At 39.5% G+C, this 19,514-nt stretch overlaps 1 protein-coding gene across 4 annotated transcripts in view; it reads right to left on the reverse strand.

The window, feature by feature from the left end:
• rnf111 (ring finger protein 111) overlaps positions 1-16,511 on the reverse strand; it is a 29,153-nt gene extending 12,642 nt beyond the window's left edge. For 2 of the 4 annotated variants that reach the window (XM_020626079.3, XM_020626069.3), the window contains exons 1-3: positions 15,993-16,498; positions 11,674-12,631; positions 5,701-5,833 (exon numbers count right to left, since the gene is read on the reverse strand). In XM_020626079.3, the coding sequence (XP_020481735.1) occupies positions 5,701-5,833; positions 11,674-12,547 (1,007 nt within the window). In that variant the 5' untranslated portion in view covers positions 12,548-12,631; positions 15,993-16,498. Of the gene's footprint in view, positions 1-5,700; positions 5,834-11,673; positions 12,632-15,992 lie in introns of all 4 variants that reach the window. The other 2 variants (XM_020626074.3, XM_029275363.2) reach the window with 2 other exon arrangements.
• Positions 16,512-19,514: the final 3,003 nt, after the last annotated feature.

The following is a 19,514-nucleotide window of genomic DNA, read 5'->3' on the forward strand; positions in this document are numbered from 1 at the left end:
TCTGCAGCCCTAAAATGAAGTGTTATCATCCACCATCATGCAGTCAGTTTGGTTTTGGGAGCCTGCAAGGGGAATTATCCCAGATAATTATCTCAAACAATATGAACATTGAAATGAAAACTTAAGCTATGCACAGTAGGTTACAATAGTCTAAGCCAAGATACTCCAAGTCAAGATATTTCTATTTTTAGTTTGTTTTATATGTAAAAACTTACAGATGACAAAATCAGCTTACGATTAGATTTTTAGAAATTAATTTGAGTCTGTCTTAGTGTTTGGTGGGTCCTTATTATTTATTAATAAACAGAAAAGCAAGGATTCACTAGTGGCATAGACCTTCAAGTTAGTGAAAAGCTCATATCTTGGAATTATTTCATGATGTCAAAAAGGGGTAGAGGTAAGGTGAAAAGTCCTATGTTAAAAAAAGAATAAGGCTACCAGTATGAGGCTCAAGACTGTAATCATCCTTTCCCCTGTATCTTGTATGAGTTCTCTATACCTATCCTATCCTGCCCTGCCTTCAGCCCTCCCCCTTTTATTCTTTTTTAATTTTCTCTCTCAAAGGCTCCTGTTGCTCTACCCTTCGCTCTGAGAGACTGGAGTGAGAGGCCAGGGAATAACTGCATTTGCCCCCACAGTGCCGTAAAGTCATGCGTTCAGAGGGAGGAGGGATGAGCCTGAGGGACAAGAGACTAGAGACCATACGGGAGTGCCGTAAAGCTGGATACCATGGAGCTTTGTGGCAGGGGGATTTCACTGCTGTTCCCTGGGACTATATACAAATGCACAGGAGAGCAGAGGGAGAGGGCTGTATTTTGAGTGCCAAAATCACTGCCCTGTTAACCACAGCTTCATGTGTATAACTAAATCATTGACAAGCATAGTGATTCTTGATAAATAAGTTTATATGTGGTGTGCTAACTTTTTTACAAGATTGTTTTCTCTTTGTATTTGCATGAACTTTCTGCAGACCACAGTCAGACAGATGGGTGAATAAAACCCTTTTCACACATACAGAAATCTCCTGAAAAACTCTGGAGATTTGGCTACCCGAAAGTGCTTTAGGCTATGTGTGAACGTGAACAGCCAAATTTTTTGCGCGGTCTTTACCCGGAGTTTCTCCGGCCAGACCCCTAGTATTTTTTCTGCAGAAAATCCCAGTGAGCTGATGTCTGAACGCGGCAGCATATACTCCGGAGATTTCAACTCGAGCCAATAGAAAGAGAATGACGTTCATATACAGTGACTGCCTAAAGTGTCTGCACGTGACCTCTACGATCTCCGTGCACGTTATTAAACGGCTGTATTCTGTTTTCTGTTTGTCAGTATGTTGTTCTCCACTCTGTGAATGTTGTCATTACATTGGACTACACATAGCATTGATATAAAGGCAAATATGCTCATTATAACGCTGTGTAGCGGACTCTGTTGCTTCTGCCGCTACTTCCGCGTTGTTTATTTACGCCACGTCTTACCTCAGGAAATACCCCGATCCCCCTCCCCTCTGACAGGGATAGTCCCCCACTGTGAGGAGCATATGTGAACGGCTAGGTCGTGAGAATCTCCGGAGCGGTCCTCCTATAATTATCTAGATATTATCCAGAGTGCATATGTGAAAACGCCTTATGAAACTCCAAACTGGCTCCGGCTGTCATTGAATATGCAACATATTGTGTCTCTCTTTGTGACAGCATTGTGGCTGACTGGCAACTTGTTAGGGTATTTCCCCTGCCTGTCACAAACAAATACAGGCTACAGATCATTACGCAGAACAAGCGTACAGAAGGTACAGAGAGGAATAGACTGATAGAAAATCAAGCACTTTATAAAGTTTTAAATAAAAGGAAATACAGGAAAATAAATTATCCATAGCTCTGTTTTTGTCCTACATTATTTCTGCTAGGATCAAAAGTTTGTTCTCCTTTTTCAAAACTATTTCAACTTCAATTATCAAAAATATTGAACAAAACATTTTCAAGACTAAGCTGGTGATGATCATGTGTGAGTAGATGTTACTCCAAGAGGCTTTTAAATAAAAATATTATACATAGGTGGGGATACAATAGTTTATAATGTTATTAACTGGTTAAATGGTTGATTATTTGTCATTCAGAATGCTACATGCTGGAAATCATTCAGCAGATTATAGAGATGTGTGTAAATGTACGAAATATCTTTCTTGTCCCAGTATATGATAGGGGGGATTCCCTCTAGCTCATACTGTCCTGTGAGACATGCTGCACAATGCAAGTGAAATGACGGAGGACGCAGCACAACTCTAAAACTGCACAAACTGCTCTAACAAACTTGTGCTCATATATTTAAGAATACAAATAGACACACGTGTGACTTCCCTTAAAACACAAATCAACAGGGGTGTTAGTAGAGGGAGACACATGGGCGTGAGGGAGTCGTCTTGATTTCTAATTGGACGGGCTCCTCAGCTCCAGGTTGACACCAGGGAGCAGGGTTCGCTCCCAGGGAGGAGTTCCTAATTAAGTAGACCTGGGATTATTTTGTAAATATCTGTTTACCACCATGCCCCCCTGAGGGTGGGGGGTGGTAGCTGAGAGGAAAACAGTACATTGTAAACATGAACACTATGGGAATGGGTTTCTTGGCAAAGATCAGGTTTTGCCAAGGTGATGTGAGGCAGGCACCCCGGGGATCCAGAGAAGGCTGAGCAGTGAACATAGAGTACAGTGATGTGCATGTTGTTAAAGGGAATGACTAATGCAAGGCAGGAGTTTGGAGAAGCACTTGCTAAGAGGAGAAAACAATTTGCTCATCATCAAGATTAAAACTGGCTGAAGGCAGCATCAAGTTTGTCGCCACAACTAAGGATATGATGATGTCACTTTTTAACTCTGGACCATTAGAAGGAAAATAGCTGACATAAGTACTGATCTGATGCTTAACTCTTTAACTAACAAGAGGAAGATATATCATTCTAAGTCTGAAACTGTATCACAAATTTTGACAAAGCTATATAACCCATACAAGTGCTAGATAAAAAAATACATGAAATAACCTCCCAAAAGAATTAGGATAAAATTATCTGAGGATAGATCAAAAGATACAAAGAAAATGTTAGCATAATGTGCAAAGATTTTTTTTGTTCAAGGCCACATTTTCTGTCTTGACCATTTGGCTTAAAGCAGGTAAGACTTATTAGCATAAGCTCAGTGGAGCTGGTTACTTTTTTAGGTTGATCAGTATAGCAAGACAAGAACGTTTTATATCCATTGTTTTTAGCTTTCTCAAACACAGACTCAACATTACTTACGAATATCATCAATACTATCAATACTAGCACTTACAAGACGGTATGTACAGTATGTTACATTCAGAGATATTAAGTTACATTGTAGAATTTGTGTGACTCCACTACTTTCATGTCCATAGCTGATGTGCAGAATGACTGCAGGGCCTAATCAAAGCCTTTTTTAAATGATCACATCAGCTTCACAATCCTTTTGTATTGTAACTCACTGTATTCTGCTTAACACGCCACACTGAGCACTGTTAAAGCACTGGAATGTTCTCCTGATGCAACGCTCCACTAGTGAGCTAACGGTGGAGGAACACAAACAAGTAAAATACAGATAGCAGTTTAAATTAAATAAATTTGTGCTGACTGCATGTCACTGAGCTGTAGAGAAGGAGCTGGTTTGGGTTTAAACTGACGGAAGTGGCCAAATATTAGTAACGTCTTGCACCATGACTCTGCTGTTTTCATTGGGTGGATAATAGTTTAATTTAGTTGTCCTGTAAAACTCAGTGTAAATGTGAATGTGTGTTTTTGTGCATCATAAGTAAGACCACTGACAGTGTAAACAAAGCGTTCATTGCTCATTCTGTTGGCTTTTGATTCCCGCCCTGTTGCTCCCCTGCTGCCCCCCTGCTGCCCTTCCCCCCCTCAGGGAAGCTCATCCCCACATTCTCTAGCGAGCCAGGACATCTTTGAAAGTCAGAAAAACAGGCAGATTGGACAAGCCACAGCATTCCAAACTTCACTTCTAGGGACTATAGAAAAGCTTCTCAGGCCACATTAATGTAGAGTTGGTAAAAAGCAATGACACAGCGTGGAACAGAGATACAGTTAGAAAAGAGGCAGAGGTTTATGAATCAAAGTGCATAATCACCTATATGAGGAATTAGATGAGTATTGTTATGACAATAAGGAAATAAGATTCTCAGTGGGTGAGGAAAAAAGGAGTAAGCAACAGACTAGACTGAGGGATTATCTTTTGGAAATGTCCTGCTTTACTTTGTAAATATTTAGCAGTTTACGAGTTACAGATGGCCAATGGCCATGTTTAAATCATCCACAATTTAATGCCCCTAAATATTTACAAAGTATAATGAACTATATCCTGACCATAGAGATTGGTGGAAGCAGAAAAAGGAAAGGGGGAGTCTAGGGGTTCCCCCCAGAACATTTTTAGCACCAAACATTTCTCTTTCTGCATTCGGATCATTTATATGCACAACTGTGTAGCTTTTCTGTACCAAAGTCTTTCAATGTACATCAGGCACATTCTCACATCAATGATAAATGCATTCATTTGAATATGTTGATTAACATATGGACTTCAAGACTTCTTGATTTAATCTTGTGGGTTAACATTGGAGTTCTGAATTTTGGTTTAATCAGGAAGAATCACATTGCTGATGTTAACAACATTTCTAGTAAATGGGCCATTGCAATATCAGTTTATTTGTTTTGGAGCTTTTTTAAATAATAAATATCAAATGTATTTCAGTAGTCATCATGAGTGTTAATGGCCAATAAATAAACTCGTAGTGGCAACTTGGGGTGTACAATAAACCGGTATTGGTACACTCACCGAGTTACATACTGCTATTACGTAGTTTTTTGCCATACCGTCATCACTGGTTTAAACACGTTGGCTTGTAATGCACACACGAGGCAAGGCCACACCGATTGCTCAGCCTACCAGCCACAGTGATGGGTAAAATAAACTGCGTAAAATGGTAATTTGTGGCAGACAACAGCTAAGATTCCCACGGTCTTCTGCATGTTTCACTCTGACAATAAACCAAACAGGCTTCTTTGAGGGGGAAACAGGGGGTCTTAGGGAGCAAAATGTGTTAATTTGCTCAATCTATTTTAATACTGTAATACCATGATAAAATACCATTACCAAACAAAGCAAAAGCAGATACCATGGTATGACTCTGAAGTCATATCGCCCACCTCTAGTGGCAACATGTTTGGTTTTAAATTTGTGAGTGGCTTAATGAAAAGACCCTTTGACCTGTTCAATTGACTATTTGTGCACCTTGTTTTTGGGCGGCCTTGTTTTCTAGGCTATCAATCACATGAGCAGTAAGCTTCATGTTTGCCCCTTACTGTAAAAAGAAATCAAATGGGCACTAAGTAAGGTAGAGGTGGTTTTGCTTTGAAATAGCATGCAGTTTGCTTTCTCTGGCCAGTATGAGCTTTACAATTCACAAGAAAAGTAAATCCACTGTATCACTCACTACACTGCACCCCACCCACCCACTTCTTCCATTTTAAGAACTCTATGTACCACTGAACCAGCTGGTGAACTAAATTTGAACCACAAACATAATTTGTCTTCATGCACACAAGCTCTTTAATGTCAAAGCCAATGAAAAAAAAACATACTTCCTCATTATTTAAAGGCTTGCTGAAAAAGTTGTTGTGCCTACCTGAAACCATCTCCGACTGTGACGATCTCCACCTCACTGTCAGTTGACGTGACATTGATCTCCTCGCTTGCAGGGACAGTTGGAGCAGGAGCTGGAGTGGCCTCAATCACCACGACATCTTCGTCCAGAGCACCTGAGCACACCAGTTCAACTAATTAAAGCACTGATACACCCATTGTAATCAGAACAAAGCAAAGACATCATCCAATTACACTTGAATTAATAGGGAAGACTTAAAATGATTTTTGTTGTTGTTGTTTTGATCATTTTCTCAAAAAAACTCAAGAGGAAAAACCTTTAAGCACCTATAAGAACACCAGCCATTTTTGTGTTTCTTCAAAAATGCAAAGCACTCCGTGGTCTGTTTCTATACCAAAACTAAGTTCAAAAATATTTTTTCTCAAGTTCAATCGAGATCATCTTCTCTTTCCTAGTCTCCCTGCTGTTGTATTTTGCTGTGCTCCCTATTTTATCAATAGCAAAATCAAAAAATAAGATAAAGGTGATATTGACTGATATTAGTTTTTCTTCAGTTTCAGCATGGTTACAGCAATATCAGTCTAACAGGCTAACAGTTCAACAGTAGAAATGTAGGTCACCAGTGCTCCACTCAGTTTGCACTAAGAATCATTTTTTCCTCAACCTTTCTAAATCTGCCCTTTGAGAATATTTCTCACACACAACAGATCGCTCTTCATCTCTGCCTGAATTAAAAACCATGAAAAAAGCTTTTCTCACTTAGAGATCAGAATGAAGATAGTGGTTGTAGTAAATAACAACACAAGTAAGGATATACTGTAGAAAGGAGGAAGCAGGGTCAGTTAGTGCAAACAAACAGCTTTAAGTCCGATCACTTTTTAAAATTAAATAAGGTTAATATACCGTCATCAACAACATCAACAGCTCTTCTTGAAAATCTAATAAGCATCAAAACCATCCTTAATATCGTCAAGTGTGTAGGTGCTCATGAAAGAACTGGGTCTTTAGCTTTCTCTTAAAGGTGCAAAGGGACTTGATGCAGATCGAATGGAGCTTGGTAGTGTGTTCCACCACCGGGGGCTGACAGAGGAGAAGAGTCTAGCTAGAGACTTATGACCCTGTAGTGAATGTTGGATCAGGCATTTATGCAGAGTGTGTTTGGGGGGAGGGAGTGTAGACAAGGAGGAAAGAGGTAAGGTAAGGAGGAGCTGTTTTTGTCACTGTTTTGTACTTGAGCAGCAGGGTTTGAATTTGATGGGGGCAGTAACTGGAAGCCAGTGGTGGGAGATGAACAGCGGAGTGACTTGTGCTGTTTTGGGTAATTTGAAGGCCAGTCTCGCTGCTACGTTTTGGATCATCTGCAGGGGTTTGATAGTACATGCAGGAAGACTAGCCAGTGAGGAGTTGCAATAGTTAATGCGTGATATCACAAGAGTCTGAACCAGGAGCTGTGAGGCATGCTCTGACAGGTAAGGTCTGATCTTCCTGATGTTGTACAGGGCAAATCAACAACAGGACCAGTGTTTCCCCTAGGTTTACAGCATGGGGGGGACGACGACGACACACAGACACAAACACTTGTTGTTCATGGGTTACTTTTAATGACAGCTGTCCTTTTCTATCAGAAAGGTATCCTTAAATTACTTCTTTCCCTGATTTCTCCCGACCTAGCCGTTCACATATGCTCCTCACAGCTGGAGACTTTCCCCGTAAGAGGGGACGGGGATCGAGGGATTTCCTGAGGTAAGACGTGACGTAAATAAACAACACGGAAGTAGCGGCCGAGGCAACGGAGTCCGCTACACGACGTCATAATGAGAATATTTGCCTTTATATCAATGCTATGTGTAATCCAATGGAATGACAACATTCACAGAGTGGAGAACAACATACTGACAAACAGAAAACATAATGCAGCTGTTTAATTACGTGCACAGAGATCGTAGAGGTCACGTGCAGACACTTTAGGCAGTCACTGTATATAAACGTCATTCTCTTTCCATTGGCTCGAGTTGAAATCTCCGGAGTATATGCTGCCGCGCTCAGACATCCACTCATTCGGACTTTCTGCGGAAAAAATACTAGGGGTCTGGCCGGAGAAACACTGTGTAAAGACTGCGCGAAAAATGCGGCTGTTCGCGTTCACATATAGCCTAAAGCACCTCCGGGTAGACAAATCTCCAGAGTTGTTCAGGAGATTTCTGTATGTGTGAAAAGGGTTTGTGTGTTATTCCTCCCACAACACACATACAGAGCATAGTTCTGCTATGCACTGCTTAAAAACCGGTTCTAGATATTGTTAACTAATCTGAGGCTAATGCATGATTCTCACTCCTCAACTTTCTTGCTGGAGCTACTGCTGGAAATGATAGCCATGACTGATCAAATAAATTCTGTGTTGTGCTTTCTGTGTTGTCCAGACAGATTTATATACAAGTAAAGGGTCCAACTGTCACCTGGTGCAAAGTGACTCATAATGCAGCTAACTGTCATTGCTTCTTTCTGACTGAAGCAGTGGTAGTCTTTTCACTCAGTGTACTAGCAATGACCTGTTTGCCCGTGGATGGGTTAGTCTTACATTGAGGTGTGTTCATCCGCATTGTTGATACATTTATATCTTTAGGGAGCGGAAAACAGTCCATAATCAGAAAGTAAGACGCACTAATTGTAGCTTTGCACACAACTGAGCCGAAGAGCTTGTGTGTTGTATCAGCTCCCCATACACATTGTGGTGGACAAATAAAAGCTAAATGATTGAAACACACAACTAACTATTCAACGCTTGAGTAAACATGACATTCAGATACTTCTTTGTTATCACAGCAATTTCAAAGGCTTGTACAACTTATTTGGCAATAGATAGTGACTTAACAGTTACTTATCATAACATGTTATCATTTTAGTTGAAGCTCAGGAATACTTGTTAATTTAGTCCACACAAGTGATAGACATAACATATACCATTTAGTTAGAGACATTATGTTCTTTATACTTCCAGCCTCACGCCTGTTTCTAAGTATTGTTACAATGTCTTGGTGTAAGAGAGAGATGCTGAGTCATACATCTGATGTGCGAGTCAAAGATACAATTTATCTCTGACATTCTTACTCAACAACTTTTATGGAAGACAGTAGACACCAACTCAATCATTTCAGCATCAATTCACACATTTCAATTGATACTGAAGGACATGATCAGGGATGGATCTGTTTAGATTCAAAGGTGGAAAAACAGCAGGCAAAGGCTGTTTTTTTTAATGCTGCAGTAGTGCAATGTACTCTGTTTCTTTGCACATCACTTAGTGACCTGCTAACTCCCCAGCGTGATTTCTATTGCGATTGTCTCTTGAGAACTGCTGCTAAGCACCCTGTGCATGTAGCTGCTTTGCGTCTCTTGAAACCTTCAGGTTGTTACACAAACGAGGCCAGGGTAAGCAATACATGCAGCTGCTGTTTGTAATATAACTATATAACAAAGAATGGAAGAAAAGTGATAACATCCAGGACTCTAGTCCAGGTAGCCTTCTGATCAGTAGGTTGTAAGAGGACATTCAATATGCTTGAGATCAAACCGTGGAAGATGTTTGATCATGGCTTTATATGACATGATTTGTGTCATTACTAGATTTGTGCATCATAACTTAAAAACAATCAATGTATGAAATGCCTTTAAGTGAGTTTAGTTATTGTCCCTTTATATGTAATATCATCTGTTGGCCTGAGGTTAAAGGAAATGGTTATATTGTTTGCTGGCTACATCACACACCTGCTCCAAACTGAGGGCATCTACAAAGCAGGTTTCATCACTTGCCTTCCCCAGCTGTAAACAAATGCTCTGTTTTCCCTCTGAGACCTTCTGTCTCTATGCAAAGGATGCAAGTCCACAGTGTCTGAATTTTCTCCCACCTGCTTCTTACCATGGAGGCACAACAACTAACTTTCCATTCTCTCAGAGGGCCAAAGCAGCAGGAATTCTGCAGAGGCTAAATGACTACATCAAGAAAACACTGAAGCAAGTGCAGCCTTTCTTAAATGATATACTGGCTAAAATTGCATGGACCCCTCATTTTCCAATTGTGATTAGTTTAAAAGCCATAATGAAAACTTCAGGATATCACAATAAAGCACAAACCCAAATTTACACGTGTATATATATATATATATATATCCTAGTAAGATTTTAGCAGCATATTTGCCCATGTAATCTATCTTAAATTTGTCTTCAAATTCATACTGCTTGCAGCATATCAGAAAGCTTTGGTTTTGAGTCAATGCTTCATAAACCTGGTGTTCCAAAAGGTACAAAGGTGTTTAGTTTCCATTACAGCCTGCCAGGTGATTGGCTTTGAAAAATAGAGTTTACTGGCAATTCCATTATCAGCTTGCCTCAGCCTTTACAAAAACATACTAGTCTCATGTATGTTAGAAATATATCATGTTTATCAAAAATGAATTCGATGCTTTAGTTCAGACAATTTCTTACTCAATATGTTCAGGACCTGGGGCATGTTAGAAAAGCAACAGGCTGTTGTGTGAAATGGGGGGTAAGAGATGTTTGTGTTGTCAGTTCTGCCAAACACAACACAATGTTAGTCCTCTGCTCACTTCCCTCTCACTGGCTAAGAGCCAGAATGAAATCACCTGGTGTGGAATGACAACATGTGTACTCCTATCCTGTTTTGCACACTGTAAGACAAGTTACAAAATCGCAAGTATAATATAGCTGATTTTTTTCTGACTATGGAACAGGAAATGGAGGTTTTCAGTTTAAGAGCTAGATAAATTGTTAAAATATATGCCAATAAAGGTTGTAAAAAACATACAACACACGTGCACACACAATGAAAAAAAACCCTTTTTAAAATTAAAAACGTAGGTAAAGCTTCCAATGCAAATATCACAACACAAGATGACCTCTTCTCAAACACTAGCCATTTCTGTTTTTTAGTTCTGCTATCAGTGCATAGGAATTCACGTTGCATCAATGAACTTCAATTAAAATATGTTAATTCATGCTGAATTGGGAGTTTTCTGCAGCGTGAGAGATCCTGGTGCTTGTGAGATTCATGACACATAATTCCAGAGCTCCACTTTATAACTTGCCTGAACGTAGTCTGGGCCGAGCGACATTGTGCTGTTACTCAGGCCAGATAAAATATCGCCTTAAAAATAAAAAAGAACAATACTGGTGTTTGGTCAGAAGCCCTTTTTATTGGACTGTCGTTTCAAGCCGCGATATTTGCAACCTTGTGACATTTCGCCATCAAACTGAATATCGCAGAGGCGTGGGGAGATTGAGTGATCCCTCCTCTGTAGCGGCTTTGGAGGTAGTAACAGAAGCGTTCACAGAGGCGAGGCGTATCGGCGAAGCCAGCACGGAGAGCGTTTGCATATCTGACTTTGTGTGTATGAGGAGCTCCAGGCGCACCGTGCTCCCACAACGTCGAAACACAATGTGAATAATTCACAGACTGGGATACCAATATTACGCCGTCGTGAAATTAAATTGATATGAATGTACAAAGTCGTCATGACGGCTAAATTTATCTTTCTCTTATAAATATAAGTTTTTTATATATGTATATATATATATATATATATATATATATATAATATTTCTAAAAAAAACATTGATCTAACAACCCAATCACATATGCAGTATTTGTTTTTATCCTGGAACATTATATTCATTATGGGCACTGTAACAGTAATTTATGTTCAGAGTATCTCTTTGCAGGCACTGTCAGTCAAATTCGTGGGGAAATTCTTGTACAGAACCGTTTTGAATAAAAAGTACCCTAAAGTACCAAAGTCTCAGTCTGCTGTGCAACACTAGTAGCATGTTTTATAAGCCTTGCTTGTTGGTTTACATTGTAAACCCCATATGATAAAGCCTTGATAGCATACATCATGCTGTAAAACACCATGTTAGATTAGACACTGAGATATTGCAATACAAGGATTCAACCTCAACAGAGTAGTGGATTATAATTACCTGTAGCAACACTAGCACTGTTGGGCTGGCTGTTGGTGCTGCTGACATCTACATACAGCTCATCTTCAGCCTCAGTAGAGGAGGGGGAGGACGAGTCACCACTCAGCTCATCACTGGAACTACTGGTGCTATGGAGCAGAGCGTACTTCCTACGAGCAATAACTTCACGTTTCTTTCTCTGCAGTAGTAGTCTCTCCTTTTGCTTCTGAGTCCGCTGACCCCCACCAGGAGCTGCTTTTACAAATCGTTTCCTATGCAGAGGGCGCCTGCTGCTCAGACATGGCCGCTTCAACAGGACTGGTTCTGCCTCTGTCCGCACCCACTTATGAGAGCGACTTCCCCGAGTTCGACCCAGAATAGGGCGCAAGCCAACTCCAGCAGCTCCTGTTGTCAGGGCAGGAGCCTTGTCTTGGCCCCCTGTTGCTTCAGCCTCCCCCTCATCCTCTGAGCTAAGAGTGTCCGAGTCACCAAATCGCAGGCTAGAGGAAGGGGAGGAAGCACAGTCACTAAAAGATGACTCATGATTATGTTCATCCTCACTGGGGTTTTGTAAAAGTTCCACCCGGGGACGCTGAGGGGCCAGTGAACTCTCACTAATGTGGCCCTCTTTCAGCGAGCAGTCTGAAGGCCCTGCCTGTTGTCCCTTTCTTTTTCTGCGACCAGGAAGGCTCCGTTCTGAGTCTCTGTGTGTTCCTGTGTCCCTCAAAGGCAGATGCCGGGACTCACAAAGGGTTTCAAATTCACTGCCAGCCTTTCCAATCATCTCCATGCTGTTTGGGAAGTTCTTGGCTGCCTCCATGGCCTCTGGGTTCCCCAGTGGCTCCTTCAAATGCTCCTGTCTGCTGGGGGCCTCAGAAGGCACCTCACTCTTCATGGTGGCAGGTCAGACTTCAAAGAGCAAACACTGAGGGCACTCGCATCGGATCCTAGGAGTCTATTCGCTGCATCTCCCAAAACCCTAAATAGAATAGGAAAAGAAAGAGGTTAATAGTGCACTAATCATTCCATAGCATGAGAGCCAAGTGCCCAAACATATCATCAGTAACCAGATTTGGACCTTCCAAGCGTTCATTAATATCAGGAAAAATGTTTCGCACAATTTCATATTGTGATCCTGTCTAGAGTCCTTTTTTGTCCTCTTCTGTGTCTACCTCTTTAACCGACTTCATCAGAAATAAATTACGTAAAGTCACCAAAACAACAAAACTCTGGGTTTTTTTTAGTTTCCCTCCTGAATATGTAATCGCAAGATGAGCCTTGTCTAGAGTTATTGTTGTTGTTATTAATGAAAGAGTAAAAACTAACAGAGTGCAAAATAACATCAGAAGAAACAAGCTATACAAAACAATAAGAACAGGGCCATAAGAAGGTTCATATACAACATGAGATGTTGCACCACAATAAATGTATTTATGAAGAGATGTAACAGTTCACATCTCTCTCTCTCTCTCTCTGAACTGACAACGTGCAGAGCATCAAACGGCTACAAGCAACATGACCTCAAGCGGTAAAGAGTGAGTGCAGATTGTCCACTAGTTCATCGATCTTAGATGGCAATCGTACGCACAAAGAAAAAGAAAAACACAAAAATGGTTGGCAATATCCTTAGCTGGTCAAAAATAAACATTGGCCGTCGACCCAGGTGTGGGGGACACTTATATGGATAATTTAAAGTCTCGAGGGTCAACTTTTCAGGTTTAAAAAAATCCAGAAAATGGCCCCAGATGTTGAAAATATCTTCATGAAAATAACATGACATGTCAATGACAATGATGTTATTTCAGCCTTTTCGAAAGAAAAAAAAACCTTTAATATTACAGATTTTTTAATTGCATATTTGCTGTGCACTCAACATCACATTAGTCCTACAACAATACTTTGAGGGTTTACATTAAATACATTCACTCACTTACAGACATTGTGTGTGTGTGTTCAAAGATAGAACATGAGAACATACTGAGTCTAAAGTAAAGGCTGAGTCAATACTGAGGCGTTTTGTTTATAGCTGATTACAGCCAGTACATGAATCCAGCTAAATAAAGACAGGGTATCTCACATAAGACTGATTCTCATGTTTGTTTCATGACTGAGAAATTTCAGTCCATATCTTTGTGCCCCAACAACTAACTCTGGAGACAAAGTGACTCTTCACTCAGTGGGCACATTTTCATGGAAGCGTGAGGTCTCCCAGAGCAACGCCAAATTCCAGTAATGCCATAAAGGCTTCTGCCTTTATACAACAAAACGTTTGAATCTTTCTTGTAGACTCTTGTGCTGTGTGTACCAAGTGAACTTGGTGTCTGATGTGCCTTAAACTGTTAAAACACTGGAGATGCTATTAATATTGTGAATTAAAGTTTATGCTACCTACTTCTGCTTTTATGAAAACTTTACTTTTTAAGGGGTATGTTCCCCTCCTCAGTTTCTTGTATGTCTTGGTGCAAAGTTGCTGTTTTTGTCCTATATATCTCCAATATGTCACTACGATCCCATCAAGACCAAGATATTGTGATATTTCTGCACGCTATGAAACACATTCAATGTTTTAATGGTTTTTATTTTACATGTGATGAACCCAGATCACACGGCCTTATAATACTCTGAGGATCTATAATAGATCAGGATAGCTAATAATAACACTCCCATTAAAAAATGCTCTGACCTGCTCCAATAATGATCCAGCAGGTCAATTTGGATACCCCAAACACAACACACACACACAGTGGTCCTGCAGCAGTAAAGGTAATTTGATTCCTACATTTCTTAAGCAGCAATGTAAGATTTGATCCCTTATACTTGCAGTGTTTTTGGGGGGGGACTGATTTCTTTTATTGTATGTCCATTAACCTCAAAGGGGTTTCCATATCTGCAGTGACATCAGTGACAAGCTGTGCTTTGTAGAAAACACACTCAGAATATTGAGGAGTGTGAAAAAATAATCACAGACTTGTGCACTACATGCAAGTGGTGATATCGCACACAGCAACAAGCCTGCCACACGTCTTAATATGATGTAATCTGAAAACAAGAAATCACGAAGCTACTATTCCAGCAAATGATTAAAGGAACAGATTGTCCCGACCCTGTATGTGTGGCCATCTTCGAAGTACAAGGGATGTACCACAAGACAAGAAAATAAAACAAAGATTTTGCTAGTCAATCCCATATTATTCACAATATTTAGAAATGTGGATTTCTTGCTTTGAATAACTATCTGCATCCAACTTCTGAATTGAAGACTTTTAACATATTTTAAGGCCAGATGATTACTAAATGCAACTCTCACATCGGCTTTTTACAAAACAGAACAGATCTACAACCTGAGTGTTCACTTCATATATCCCAAGCAGTAATAATGTAACACAACAACATTCCTTACGGTGTTTGCTGCAGGGTGATCTCATAGACTTCATTAGATTGTACAGGTGTCCATGGGGTTGCTGTATATTTCACTGCTTTAATTATGCTGTTAAAGTGATTTTACTTCATTATTCATTCTAATCTCATTATATCATATCATGCTGGTTGTCAGTTGACCTGGAGCAGCAGATGATGCCCGTGGCCTCTTTTCTTAGGAATCCAGTAAAATGTGAATATTGTGATCACATCATGTACAGCCAAAACTGCATTTCTGCTTTTATATATAATTCTCTAATAAGTGAGAGTCTTTGAGGTGCCATAGAAAGCTGCGCAATGACATGCATGTTCCAGGGGCCTCAGAGGACAGCCCTGGGGTGGAAAATCAAATGAATCATGGTAGAATAATGGAATAATGGGGGGGGGAGATATCTCATTAAGAGGAACAAACACTATACGTATAAGACACAGCAGAAACTTCCATAAGAAACAGTGACAGGAAATATGCAGTAACAATAATGACAACATTAAACCCATCCTAGATGTGCGACTGAAGCAGGACTGCTGAGCTGCTGCTAACGATACCTCCCCCCCCCCACCACCACCCCTGTGTTTTCTGTCCGTGAAACGACTATCAAGCAGTCTGACTGTGCATACAAAAACAAAGATTTCGGGGTTTATAATGCTTGACAGTATCGAGTCTGAAGCTGAGTCTAAGCACACTTTTCAACAACGATTAGCAATTACAAAAAGCTCGACTGCTGTCAGCCTCGGTCCCACAAACGCAGCTAAAGTGACCAAGGCCAGAGAAACTCGTATTAATGGGCATCTGAAAGGCTTAACTATGCCTCGAAATTGTATACAACTTGTTTTAATTTATTTAAAAATTAAAAAAAAGGGGGATAGCTAGCCACCTAGCCTGACACATACTACAGACGGAAGACAACAAAGACAAAACGTACCTGCGTCTAAGTCCTTATTTCCAAATGTGTCACCGTCCTTTTCGTAACATATGAGGTTTGAATCCTTTTTGGGGAAATGATGTCGAGCATGGAAAACGGGGCTGTTCTCTTAATGTTAAGCCTTACTGCAACTAGGCAGGCCTGGAAAAAAAAAAAGAAAACGCAACCAGAGTGCGTTAGCTGCTGGGATTGTGAAACTGACAACACAGTCCCGAGCTGATCCGAGAAGCAAAATCGAGGGCAAGCGGGCCCAGGATGGCTACGAGCTAAGCTAACATAAAGACTAGCTCCACTTCACTCATCAAACGCCGGGTTACACTCAGCCATTTTGACTCGCAAATTAACCCTATCGAGTCACAATAAGGCAGTGCGACCTCTCCGTTGTGTTTCTATTTGTCAAGATAAAAGTGTCTCACTATTATCCCTCGACGAAGGTGCCATTCCTGCCTTTCGAGGCATCCACTCTTGTTTACCCAGCAGGTCGTCTCTTCGCTGCTTGCAACACAGTAGTGGCTTTCATCGCCGCGCGAGGGCGCCAAATCGCTTCAAGCTATGACATATTTTACGACACTTTACGACACTTCACTGAATCACTTTTACATTTCCGAAGCAGTGTGTTGGAAAATAAATATTGATAGGACAAGAGGACACCCGCTTATCGTCCTGTTTGGTTTCGATAGGGGACCATGAGAAGCTCTGCTCATGCCTTTGTACATTAAATATTGTTTTAGGTATCACTTTTCTTTTCTTTTTTTCAACTTCTCTTTATTGTTTTTTTTTTCTTTTTTTCAAATACAGATTAAAAAAAAAAATCATACCTCAGACCAACACAAAAAACTAAATAGATAAATAAAAAGATAAGATATAAAAAAACATAAGTAAAAAACAAATATAATACCAAAATAATAAGATAAAACGATTTAAATAGTAATAATAATACAACTTGGAGGATGTCTAGTGTTCTGGATTTTACTAAATTATTCTTTTTTCCTGGGGTTGTTTTTGTTATAGTAGTCTATAAATGGCTGCCATATTGAGTAAAACATATTTATCCTTCCTCTCAGGGGAAATTTTATTTTTTCTAACCGCAAATGCTTCATTACATCATTCTAGGTATCACTTTTCTATACATCTATCGAAAGTACTAGAGCACTCTCTAGTGTTTTTTTTTTTTATTTACTCGTGGAAACCATAGGGACTGTAAATAAATATTAAGGTGGGAACGCAAAAAAAACAAACACCATACGATTCTCTATATGTTTGTGGGTGTAAGAATTTTCTGTATGATGATTTATGATTAATGCAACACTTGATTAATTCAGTGGAGCCTATTCTTATTAATAATCAAATGGCAACAAAATAAGGCAAATGATGGGCAAGGCACGTTTAGTCACAGTTTTAACATTCCTTACAAAATAAACAGTTTCAAAAAAGAAAGCAAGGCAAGGCAAGTTTATTTATATAACACATTTCAACAACAAGGCAATTCAAAGTGCTTCACACAAGACATCAAAAGCATCATGACAGAGGAAAGAAGCATAAACAATCCTATCAAGTGTGAATCACTCTTAATTATAACAATGTATACCTCTAAAAGCAGCACAGAAGTTTATGCATGTCAAGTTTTTTTTTCTCATTTATCATATTTGTTTGTGGCCAGGCAAAACAAACTACAATTACACCCATAAGATCATCAACTAGCCTACTGAAAACAATGGACCAGTTAGGTTTAGTTGGTTAGATGGCACCACTGCCTCATTTTAAAGAAACACAATACTACTAAGTTTTTGTAATTTTGTAAAATTCTCTTTTAAAAATCAGATTTTTAAGTGCATAAACAACCTTGCTCCAAAAACAATTTGTCAGCTGATAAACAAACCAAACAGTGAAATCAGAAGGAGGGCTACATCAGGTGGACTGTAGAGCACCTACATTCAGTCCTCACTGCTTCTCGAGTGCTTAAGCATTGGCTGTACTTCCTCTTATAGTCCTTATTTTAGTTTCTTATTTGTAATGCATTATAATGTCTGTATTTGTATATCACTCTATCTGTATTTCTTGAAGTCTCATACTTTTTGATCCTAAAATCAGGGACAGGGGTTGCAAACTAGCTCTGGCTAGAAACCAGTTTGCATGGCATCTACTTTGTAGTTTACATGCAAGCAATGTTCATTGTATGTGTCCTTGTTAAAAAAATATATTAACAAATAAAGAAAATACTAATCCAGATTCCGACAAATTATTTGCTGAGATGTGAGGGATAGACACTAAATGGTTAAAGGCTGTAAATCAATCACATAAAAAGAATATGCATAAGCAGAAATAACTGTGCTTAAATCGAACATCTAAGTCAAAAATGAAAATTATTAACACAAGAGGTTTAGTTTATACAAATGCATATGATGAAGTTTTATAAGGAAAGAGTTGTGTTTACAGAAGTGTCTGTGTGGACAAAATTAAAGATCCATCACAACAGAAACATCTGGCCCAACAGCATTTTGATCAGCAGCATATAAAGGACACCATATTAAAAAGTCTTTTTTAAAGGAGGACTGCCAAAACAGCTATAGAGAGGACTGTAGAATAGGAGCAAAAAAAAAAAAAACTACTGTTGCAGGTTCTTACGTAGCACACAAGTTTGTGTTACTAAAAAAAAATGATGTGCTGGTGTGGTAATTGAATGGTTTGGATTTGACTAGATAAAGACCTTGGATTTCTTTAAGATGAAGGAAAGCAACAAAAAAAACAGTGTGTGAAGCAACATCTGTTTACAAGTCAATCACTCAATCAATCTAAAGAAACTTAATTGATCCTCAACTGCCTGAAACCAGTCGAACACTCCCACAGCACTAAAGAGCTCTCTCTCTCTTAACGTGACGGTAACCTACCTCTATGCTCTAACAGCAATACCATACTGCTTTTAACTTTACAGAAAATCCACATGAATTAAATCAAATAACTCTAAATCTTAACTTATACAATGAAATCCCTAAAATAAAGATGAACTTTCAACTCAAAATGTCACTGCTTATTTATTTACGTAAACATGTATGAATGTAACTTGGCTCCTACACAATCCATCTTTATTTGTAAAGCGCCAATACAAATGTTATCTCAATAAACTTGAGATCAAGCAGATGAAAAGACCTTACTAATTGTAATGTTACAAAGAGCCAACATTAATCCACCGTGAGCACAGCACTTCAGCAAAGTTATAGTGGCAAGGAAAACATTTATTGTAACAGACAGAAACCTCAAGCAGAACCAGGCAAGTTGGCTCTAACATATGAGCTTGAGGAGAGTCTGCTTTGAAATGTACACTGTGAGTTACGTTGATGCACATTACAATGTACATTGTAAATAACAAGGCCAAGTGTAAGTGCTTTTTGAAAAGAAAAACTGATCGCAGACTACAAAGAAAGCCTCTCGATCTATCAGGCGTAGCACTCGAATAAAATCAAGCAATATACCATTTTAGTGGAAAACCTTTAACTAACTGCTTTAGAAACTGTACTGGATTTA

Source organism: Labrus bergylta, chromosome 3 (genome assembly GCF_963930695.1).
Source record: "Labrus bergylta chromosome 3, fLabBer1.1, whole genome shotgun sequence".
NCBI lineage: Eukaryota > Metazoa > Chordata > Actinopteri > Labriformes > Labridae > Labrus > Labrus bergylta.